Source organism: Acanthisitta chloris, unplaced genomic scaffold, assembly GCF_000695815.1.
Source record: "Acanthisitta chloris isolate BGI_N310 unplaced genomic scaffold, ASM69581v1 scaffold26765, whole genome shotgun sequence".
NCBI lineage: Eukaryota > Metazoa > Chordata > Aves > Passeriformes > Acanthisittidae > Acanthisitta > Acanthisitta chloris.
Window position 1 is genome coordinate 2,013 of NW_008674651.1, and position 10,456 is coordinate 12,468.

At 39.1% G+C, this 10,456-nt stretch overlaps 1 protein-coding gene across 1 annotated transcript in view; it reads left to right on the forward strand.

Annotated features, from left to right (window-relative positions):
• The window catches only part of ZDHHC6 (zinc finger, DHHC-type containing 6), a gene marked incomplete at its 5' end in the record, with an annotated part of 10,227 nt that extends 2,009 nt beyond the window's left edge, over nucleotides 1–8,218 (forward strand). Inside the window, 8 exons of the mRNA XM_009075434.1 lie at nucleotides 1,102–1,261; nucleotides 2,344–2,505; nucleotides 3,110–3,163; nucleotides 4,662–4,829; nucleotides 5,143–5,184; nucleotides 5,592–5,737; nucleotides 5,827–5,870; nucleotides 7,642–8,218. Of these exons, the coding sequence (XP_009073682.1) occupies nucleotides 1,102–1,261; nucleotides 2,344–2,505; nucleotides 3,110–3,163; nucleotides 4,662–4,829; nucleotides 5,143–5,184; nucleotides 5,592–5,737; nucleotides 5,827–5,870; nucleotides 7,642–7,745 (880 nt within the window). The remainder of the gene's footprint in view (nucleotides 1–1,101; nucleotides 1,262–2,343; nucleotides 2,506–3,109; nucleotides 3,164–4,661; nucleotides 4,830–5,142; nucleotides 5,185–5,591; nucleotides 5,738–5,826; nucleotides 5,871–7,641) is intronic.
• Nucleotides 8,219–10,456: the final 2,238 nt, after the last annotated feature.

Sequence of the window (10,456 nt, forward strand, 5' to 3'; positions counted from 1 at the left end):
GCATGTTAAGTTAGAAGCCTTTTGGGTCAACTTACAAGTTCATGCCTTGTTAAATGTTACCTTCTAACAGACTTGTTCTGATACAAAGGATGCTTTTATTGTAGATAGCTGCACTGGAATGTAGTACAGTTTGAAAAAGGCAAGGCACTTCAGCTGTCTGCAGTCCAGGCTATAGCTGCATTTATCTTGGGTTTGGTGCACAGATTGTCCTCTAAGGGATTGTTAGAGAACATGGTAAAAAGGATATTGCACCATACACATTCATTTGTTATTTCTATAAACACAGGATGCACAATCAGTGATTTTAGGAAGCAGAAACTGAAACTCCAGAGCAGTGCTGTAATTTGATTGCATCATCCCAAGATTTAAAATTGAAGACTTTTCCTTGAGTGACTATCCTTACATGGGGGACTGAGCACTTAGGTGGTCAACTAGACTTTTACACCTATTAAGATAAGTAGGAATGTGAACAAATCTTTAGTCAGATGGCTTTTTTTGCATCTGTAAGCTACAGCAAAATAACCAGCTTTATATTGAATACAAGAGTGTCTCTAGGGTGGTCACACTTGTTAAATATGTTCTGAAAAGGATTTTCAGCATTACACAGCAGTTGAGGAAGCTTGCTGAGAGGATTTGCTCATGAAAAGAAAGAGACATTATCACACTTCTGTCTATGTATCTTTAAATGTTCTTTCTGCGAGTAGTCCACAGGGAATTTGATTTCCTTTATTTTCCTGGTGTTTATTTTAAAAAATTGGCAATAATATTGGTGCTTAATTATTGTGATGATGGTTCTTACACATCCTGTTGTAGGTCTCTGTCTCCTGGCTCTGGGCTGTGGTGTTTATTAGCAACTAGCAAGTTTGAGCTAAGAGGAGGAAGGATAATTAGGGAGGGTAGGACCTGGGAGCACTTGTGTTCTACAACATGAAACAATCTTCTGAATAGCAACAGAAAAAGAAAGTACTCTGTTGATCTGTTAGGAATTGGTGGGTTTGAGTAAGTGGAGGGTGTGTAGTAGAAACTTACCTGTCCTTTTCTTTGAGCTTTTGAAAAACATCTTATGTTTTATTTATATTAATCAATGTTATTTATTCTCAGATGTGTCATGAAGATGGATCACCACTGTCCTTGGATCAACAACTGCTGTGGCTACCAGAATCATGCATCTTTCACTCTGTTTCTTCTCTTAGCTCCACTGGGATGCATTCATGCTTCTTTCATATTTGTTATGACTATGTACACTCAGCTGTACAACAGAGTAAGAAAACATCATTAAATGCTTACAATATTACTGAAGTCAGGTGCATAATTTACCTCTGGAAGTACAAGATAATTTGGTTATCTGAGAAGAAGTATGTGGAATTCCATGTTATTCTTTCAACACATACTCTTAGATCTGCTCTCTGCCTCTGAGGAGAGTGTATTTTAACTGGAGGAGGATTCAGAGAGAGTTTTTTCTATTTTCTTTCTTTTTAAATTTTTTTTTCCCTGTTGTTATAATCCCAGGGAGTTTCCTAGTGCTTGAGGCTGACTGGAGACAGTTTCTGAGTAGCACTTTATGTAGAGAGAGACAGGTTGTGTTTTGACTGGCACAGAAACTGGCTGCTGTTTATTTCCTACACACACGTTAGATGCTATTTATTTTCTTTTGCTTGTTGCTTTTTCAGAATTGTGTCCAGTTCTTCAAGGAAAGAAAAAGTAGATTTTTGCAAATAAAAGTAAATGATGTTAGATTTGAGGTTTTTAAGTGGAAAAATTTAACTGTAGCAACAATGAGCAAAGCTTGTGCTGGAATACATCCCTTATCTCAGATCCATGGTTAAGATTATGAGCTTTGATTTCAGCCTTTGTGGTTGCAGTGAAGAAAGTGATAACATCAGCTGAGTGTAACAGATGAAGTTGTGTTTGTAACAGCTGAGTGTTGTATTTGCAGAGTGATAATGTTGAGAGCTGCTATCTGCCAAAGCTTTCAGAGGAAAACCTGTAGCATTTCCATGGAAAATGGGTACTGTTCTATGAAAACATTGTCTGACAGTGATGAAAGTGTTTTTGTTAACGTGCCAGAGTCCAGATTTTTTGGCTGATTTTGGGCCTGTAGAGCTTGCAATATGGTGATTGTGGTTTCACTTTCCATCTAGAAGGCCTACATAGCGCACAAAATGTATTTCTGAAGATCAAAGAAAAGCCTTTTGGATATTTCGTGTTCTTTAATTACTCTGCTTGCATTATGAACCTGTCAGATGCTGGACAGTTACCTTCAGAGCCAGATTTCTTATTGACAGCTTGTTTTGTTTTCGCAGTCAGAATGTTCTAGAGCTGAGTGGTATCTTCCCTTTGCAGATATCTTTTGGGTGGAGTTCTGTGAAGATTGACATGAGTGCAGCCAAAAGAGACCCTCGACCCATTATTCCCTTTGGACTGTCTGCATTTGCTGCATCTTTATTTGCCTTAGGACTGGCATTAGGAACAACTATTGCTGTTGGTATGCTGTTTATTATCCAGGTATGTTTTTGGCTCTGTGACAAAGGAGTTAAAAGCTGTAAGTTTTGCCTACTTGCGGAGCAGAAACAAAATTCAAGATTAAGATAGGAGCAGTTGTTTAGAGCTTAAGTTGCTGTCTAACTTTTCCAGGGGTTTATGTAGCTTTGTCCCAGTTTCTCTGTTGTTACCACAATTTATGTTTTTTCATTATTTTTCATGGGAGAACTTGGAGGTGAAAATCTAATGAACTTAGAAAACATGAGATGGACTTTATAAACTCTCTGGAAAAGACAAAATACTTCAAAATACTTGCCCCAGCCCCTGAATATAGGTATAAACATGCCTGATATATTTCTTAAAATGTTTGGGATCTTGGAAGGAAGCAAAAAATGCTTATTTTTAAGCATAAACTAAAATACTGTGTGATGCTGTCTTAAGTACATAATTCTAGAGCATATGTTTCTGCTTAGTGTTAACTTTTAATGTTTCATGTGTTTCAGTTAAACCTATAGAAGTTGTTTTGCTCTTTAAAGCCAACTTAGTTTGTTAAATGAAGTTTTCTTTGCATAGCTGATTTATTTCTGCTGAAAATAAATGCTAATTTCACTTCACACTTTTATTTTAGATGAAAGTCATTTTGACAAATAAAACTTCAATCGAGTCCTGGATTGAAGAAAAGGTGAGTGTTTTTTACAGTATTCTTGCACTGCTACAAAGTTTATTCTCCATATATTGGTCAATTTTTTGTTTCACCTCTCTGAATTTAAAGGAGAGGTGTCATTTAAGTTCACTACTGACTTAACACCTACAGCCAGCTTTCACCTCACTGTCTCTGAAACTCACTGAAAGAGATGAGAAATCATTTAAATCGTTGTTTGGGGGAGTTCATTGATCATAGAAAATTATTTGCTTATCTACTTGAAATATGTGGGTATTTTCGTCTGAAACTTGAGTTGTCTTTGTCAAGGAGGTTGTAGTCAGGTGGGGGTTGGTCTCTTCTCCCAGGCAACCAGCAGGAGGACAAGAGGGCACAGACTCTAGCTCTGCGAGGAGAGGTTTAGATTGGATAGATACTAGGAAGAGATTTTTATGGAGAGAGTGCTCAGGCATTGGAATGTGCTGCCCAGGGAGGTGGTGGATTCACCATCCCTGGAGGTTTTCAAGATGAGACCGGATGTGGCACTTAGTGCCATGGTCTAGTAACCACAGTAGGGTTGGACTCAGCGATCTTTAAGGTCCCTTCCAACCTGGATGAGTCTATGATTCTTCCCTAGTCTGCACACAAATGCATGTCCCAGGTCCCTTTCTGCCTGGCTGCTCTCCAGCCACTCTGTCCCCATTTCATGATTGTCTTGTTGTCTTTGTTTTATTCTGTGTGTAAAATGTAAGTACTTAAGTATTGTAATGTCAGCTCTTTGCACAGACTCTGGCTGGATCTTTTTCCTCTTAGACCTTTGAATAATGAGGCAATGAAACACAAATGGAAGAACTCCCTTTTACAATTATATAGTAGAATTTGGAATAATATGTTAAAATTGGTGCTGTAAAGCACAGGCTGCTAATATGTCCCTTCTGAAAACTGAACATAGACTGTAATATATAAGTATTTAATAAAATGACATTACTGCAGCAGAGAACACACTCTTGTGTGTTATGTCCGCTCCACTAGATGTCACCGGTGCCATGAGAATGTAAATCTCATGACTGTGGAATGTGGGTGATTCAGAGCATGTCTGTGTGTACAGCCGTTAGGGTTGGAATTGGCACTACCCATGTTGGATTGTGCTCATGATCATTAATCAAAGAATTTTGAGCTGTGGAAGCTTTTGTATGTAACTGAGAAATAGTCAGGCTTTAGTCCTTTAAAAAAAGCCATAAAATACTACCAGAGTGTGGAGTGGGTTATCAGTGCAGCCAGTTGATTCTGTTGTCAAATGGTGAATGGGGGAAGGAGGACACTCAAACCAGACATACTTCTAAATGCCATGATGGGTGTAAGTAGTTTGTTGAAGAGCCTTGAGCTAGTATAGGAGGAGTTAACTGCTCTTGCCACAAAATGTTTGCCTTGAGGTCTCATGGGCCCATGCAGGGCGAGATGTGGCCTTGTTAATATTTGCTGCTTGACTGCAGTTCGTAGGGTATGTCTTTATGTGCTGCATTTCTTAATTGTTTTGTAGGCCAAAGACAGAATCCAGTACTACCAAACGGGTGAGACCTTTATTTTTCCCTATGACATGGGAAGTAAATGGAAGAACTTCAGGCAAGTGTTTACATGGTCTGGGATTCCTGAGGGAGATGGCCTGGACTGGCCAGTTAGAGATGGCTGTCATCAGTACAGTTTGACGGTAATTGGTCTTCAAAGATATCTCCAGTTAATTCTCCCCACTATCCAATTCCCTGCTTCCCTTTGCAGTAAGTGAACAGCTTTTCAAATAACTGAAGCAGTCTGGCTAGAAGTACATATACTTATGACACTTCTGTCAAGTGTTCTCCCATTTTTGATAGACTAAAAAGTTAGGCCTTTGTGAGTGCTTTTAAATGCTGATGGTAATTCCTGTGTTTGTTGAATAGTTTCACTATTTGGCTTCATTTTGTGTTGAATACACAAGTCCTCTTAAACTAAACACTGCCTAAATTCCTATTTGTAATCATTTATAGATAGAGCAACTGAAACAGAAAGCAGACAAGCGAGTAAGAAGTGTAAGTATTTGTGAAGTTTGGTGTGAAATTTCTTTGAAATGTCAGTATAAATAAATGTAATGAATTGCTGAGACTATTTCTTTGATTTTAAATCTAGCAGTTAAATTAAGACTCTGTGTTTCTACATAAGCAGTGTGCTGCAACCTCTGCTTAACTGAACTTAGCATTTAGCTTTCTTTGCATTTGCTTCTTAGTTTCCAGTTGGGAAGAAACATGATAGTAAAGATGACTGTGCTTCATTGTTAATCAGTTAATTCAGAATTTAGAGTCCCTTTGACAGCTGTTGCCATTATGCCCAAATCTAATGGTATGCTTGAATTGTTTTTTATTTTTTTTTGTATGGAAGTTATCAGCAAGGCCATAACCCCTTAAAACAATCTGTTTCTGTGTTCTGTTCAAATCTGTAGGTGAAGTATCGAGCCATAGAAGATTACAGTGGTGTCTGCTGCCCTGTGACTAAAGGTGTTAAAACATTCTTCACAACACCGTGCACTGAAGAACCTAGAATTGCACTGAGCAAAGGGGATCTGATTTTAGCCACAAGAGGCTTAAAGTTAGTGGCTCCACACCTTTTATGATTGGTTAAAAGAAATATTGAGACAAGTTCTGGCATCTAATTACCTGTTATGCTTCTTTCCCCAGACACTGGATGTATGGTGAGAAGATTCTCGACTCAGCTGCTGATGGTATGAAGCAGTTATTCTCACTCTTTTGAAAATTGCAAGTCAATTTTTGAGCTGTTTAGAAATGTGGACAATATTATATGTCCAGTTCTCAGAATGTATAATGATGACCTTACTGGCATTAGCTTCTCTCCCCTCTAAAACCACATCCACAGTTGTCAGTCTTTACATCTGGTAGGTTTGCCAGTTTTGATAGACACTAAGTGGCTCTCTCAGACTGAAAGAACACTCATCTAGTAGTTTATTGAAGGTTGACTGGGACACTTTCTAGTCTAAGGAAAAAAATAGACTTTTAAACTCTTTAGGAGGTTAGTGATTGTTTATTATTTTGATATTTAAATGGTGATCTGTCTTAGACACATCCAGATTTCTTACCTATACACCCTATATAAATACAAGACCTGGGAGTAATCTTTGTGTAGCCTAAAAACAAGGAGACATTATGTCTTTGGTTTGGAATAATTTCCAAAGACTTTGACATGTATTTCTAAAACTAAAAACTACAGGTATTGAAAGTGTTAAAGGCTTCTGCTGATCTGCAGAGCATCAACATCACAGCCACCTTCATTGAAGCTCATACGTTTTTTTTACTTCAGACCTCTTGCTTAGGACGGAACTAAAATTTCACCTGCTAGAGGGTTTGTTGGATTGTGTTGTCTCTTCCAAACAATTGTCAGTTCATTGCATGTGCTTTCCATGTTGGCAAGAGCTGCCAGCAGTCACTGAAAACTGAAAGTGTCCATGGGAGGTCTGAGACCTTCATGGGCTGGAAGTGCTTCAGCAGCTCACTCCAATGAACTCCTTCAAACGTCAGACCGAAAGGAGTCATTGAAACGAGCATGGAAACAGTTTGTGTTGTGTTTCTTACTGTGAAGGTTAGCAGGACATACCTGTGCTTAGTGAATGTTGTTTTTTTGAATCGGGTGAATTGTGGCCTGGTGAATACTGAGGAGCTGGATTGGAATTCAAAACAACATTGGCATCTTGGAGAGCTAGGCTTCAAAAGTAGGATGAGATTTACTAGGAATACATAGCAAAATGCTATAAATAAGCAGGAATAACAAGCTGCACTGTAAGAAGATGGCAAAATGAATGATTAAGTAGCAGTTCTTCTGTGAAAAAAGAACTGAATCATAATCTTAAAATAAGTCAACACTTTCAGAAAAGAAAAAAGCATATAGCTTCCCAGATGCATGAGGGAATCCTTCCACTGCCAGAGACTTGGCTGAAGTACCGCCACGAGTAAAAGCAGTTACTGCTTCTTGAGAAAGAGGAAGATCAGCTGCAAAGGGTTGAAAGGAAAACAACAAGAATAATCAGAATAATAGAAAATGTGACATATAAGGGAAAGCTGAAGGACTTGGGATGGCTTACCCAGAGGGGAATAGGAGATGGAAGAAAGCCAAGGTGTATACAGATATTCATCAGCTGCATGAAAGTCTCTGGTAGAGACGTTTGTTAGCTGCTTCCTATGTCCCTGGTGTGTAGAAAGGGGAGTTTTGAACCTGATTTATAGACAGAAGGACTCAGGGTATGAGGGTGAACTTTCTCAGGAAGGGTAGAGCACTGGGAAACTTTGAGATCTCTGAAAACATTTTGTATGCTGGACAGAATCCATGCATCCCCAGGCAGTGATGTTAGGAATGACTTAGATGTTCAGTCTTGTAGAAGAAAATAACTTGGGTAACTGCTTGATGTCTCTTCCAGTCCTGTGTTTTTCCTCTGCAGTAGGTGATGTTTTGTTCCAAGTTAATGCAACTTTTCATGTCTTAAGGTGGAGTAAGAGAACGAGGCTGGTTCCCTAGGAAATGTGTGGAAAAATACCAGTATGACTCTGAAACGGATCAACCAGTGGATGGAGAGAAGAAAAACAGATAGCCTTCTAATTTTTTTAAATAAGAAATGGAATTTTTACTTCAGACCACAATCCTTTACTTGAAATTTTCTGTGTATTACTTTAGACTTATGCAATGAATATGTTAGGACAAGGTTTTATTTTCCTCACAGCTGGAAGGGTTGGATATGCCTGTGCCATGATTTGCATACTTTTTAAACAATAAATGATTGAAGAAGCCATTCAGTGGATTGCCTTCAAGATGCATCTTTTTCAGCCCAAGTCAGAATTTTTTTTTTCTTTTTGCTGTTTTAATTGCATTCTGAGGGTTCCTATTTTAGTTTTTTTCCTTGGCCGCATCTGCCTGATGCGTGTGCTGCTTCTCTTTTGTATTGCTCGGAAGCTGCCCCTGAAAATCATAAAATAAACATCTGATTCAAATTACAGATACAATTTGTTACCTGTGACTTTTAATGATGTGAATTGTCCACCTCAAATAAATGATACATTCATACTCACTTGTGGATTTAATTGTTCTTAGTCCTACAAGAGCTTGTTTATAGACATGGGAATGTCAACTGACTGGGAAGTAAAGATTTCACTGTTTAAAAGATTTTTTTCGAGGTTAGAAAGATTTCAGCTCTTTCAGTAAGAATATTCTGTGCTTTTAATGGCAGAAATTACAACCAGCACTATTTGCTCCCTCTGAAATCTGAACCTTTATCCAAGAGACTGGAGTTCTTGATCCATCTTAGAGGGAAAGGAAGCAGCCAAGAGTGAAATTTTTTATGAGCCAGTTGGTACTAGTGCTTAACACCTTCCTTAAAGCATTTGATTTAGCATGGATTATTAGAAGGCAAGCCTTAAAGTGGCATAACTTGTACCAGCTGAATGTTTTCTAAATGTCTCCTAAATGCAGCAGGTGGTTTTGTTCTCTCATAGTGTAATTACCTGTCACACAGGTTGAGAGTTTTTGCAAAGTACTGCTTTAAACAAACACCTGGTTTACTTCCAGCTCCATGAGTTGTCTCAGGCAGGTGAGCATGTCTTAATAAACACTGCTAAGTGTATATAGAAATACAGTGCAAGCATTTCTCGGGGGAAAAAGTTTACAGAGATTTGAACTTCATTGTACCTGTAGCCGTCCTTACTCAAATCTTTGCTTACTGGATACAACAGTGCTTCCAGCCTGCTGTAGCTTTCTCTAGCGCTCGAACAACAGCCTGAAATAATTTTCAATGCAAACATGCCTAAATAACTGTTTTCACTTCGGATCCGTGTGGTGGAAGCACTTCATGTGGAAGGAGTGGCACCCAAGAAACCAGTTTCTCAGTCTAATTTACGCTTGAATTGCTACGTATGTTTTGTTGTTCAGGTAGTGCCATTACCCACCAAATTCAGCCTTTGTAACAGCTACTAACACATGCCACAGACATGAAAAATTTAAAGCACTATATTTTGCCAGTGTGAGAACATGCTTGATTGTCATTAGGAGCAAACCAAGTTCAGAGACTGAGACATGTCTGAAAGAGAAAGCAGCTCTACTGTATTAGAGACTGACCTGTACAGTTGCTACTTTCCAAGCCATGGCACAGAAAAGAAGGCAGTCTACTCAGTTCACAAATAAGAGATCTCTCTCAGCTGAAGGAAGCACTGTGATTGGAATCTGAACACTGCAAGTTGCAGGACCCACCAGGGAGTGCTGGGCTTCAACACCGGAGCAGATCTCTGCAGGGGAGTGTCACTGTTTATTGTATCAACAAAAGTACTTTCCAAGCACTGCAGCAGGTGGCATCACAGGATTCAGCCTCGAGTTATACAGGTCTCAGTTGCACTAGATTTACTGTCCCCAACTGAATTGCTCATTTTTGTGTCCAAAACCAGTTTCAGTATACAATTTCTTCTTCCTTCTGGTTCTTTTTTTTTTTCTCCCCAGTCTCACCCAGGGGAAAAGATTAAGCCATCAGCAATTTATGTCATGGTGCTTTAAGGAAGCATAGGAAAGATAAGCAGCATAGTTACATGCATTTTCAGAGTCTTAGAAGCCTCACATTTGTGACAAGCAGAGTGACACGACAGTTACCTGGAAGTGCCAAGTTCTTTGGGCGCAGACTAGAAGCAGAATTGAGTGAATTTTTACTTTCAAAGCTTGAAATACCTCACAGCACAGAGTCAATCTTTCCTGACCAACAAATCTGATCACTTTCATTTTGGAATATCTGATGAAAAGCATAAAATACGGAGAGGAACAGCCAGTTGCTGTATCAATAAGACAGATAAGACAATTCTTGTCCCCATGCAAGGAGAATTGGTGTAGGAAAGCTACATGTACACCTTCCCCATGTTGCATCCTTGTTGGCACTATATTGCCTTTTGAATTGATACAGAAAACTACTGCATGGACAGGAAGGAATGCTCAGCAGAGACTGACTGAAGACATGTTTCTAAAGATAGAGGCAGTGTCATCTTGCCTAAAACCATTTTTGAAAGCAGCACTTTTAGCCCAAGAAGATACCTGACACCTTATTTCCCATGATAGGCTGAGCTGAAACAATTAATTTATGCTGAAGACTTTGGCATATGTTCCTTTACTACGAGGAGAGGAAAGTGAGGTAGAGGAGCAAGATCTGGACTATGTTACCTTATTGCCTTACATGGCTGACCAGTGACAGCATAGGGAACAAGTTAGTGTTCTGCAGCAGTGAATTCTAGCTGCAGCCCTACAGAACCAGGCAGCTGTAAGTCTGGTTGCAGC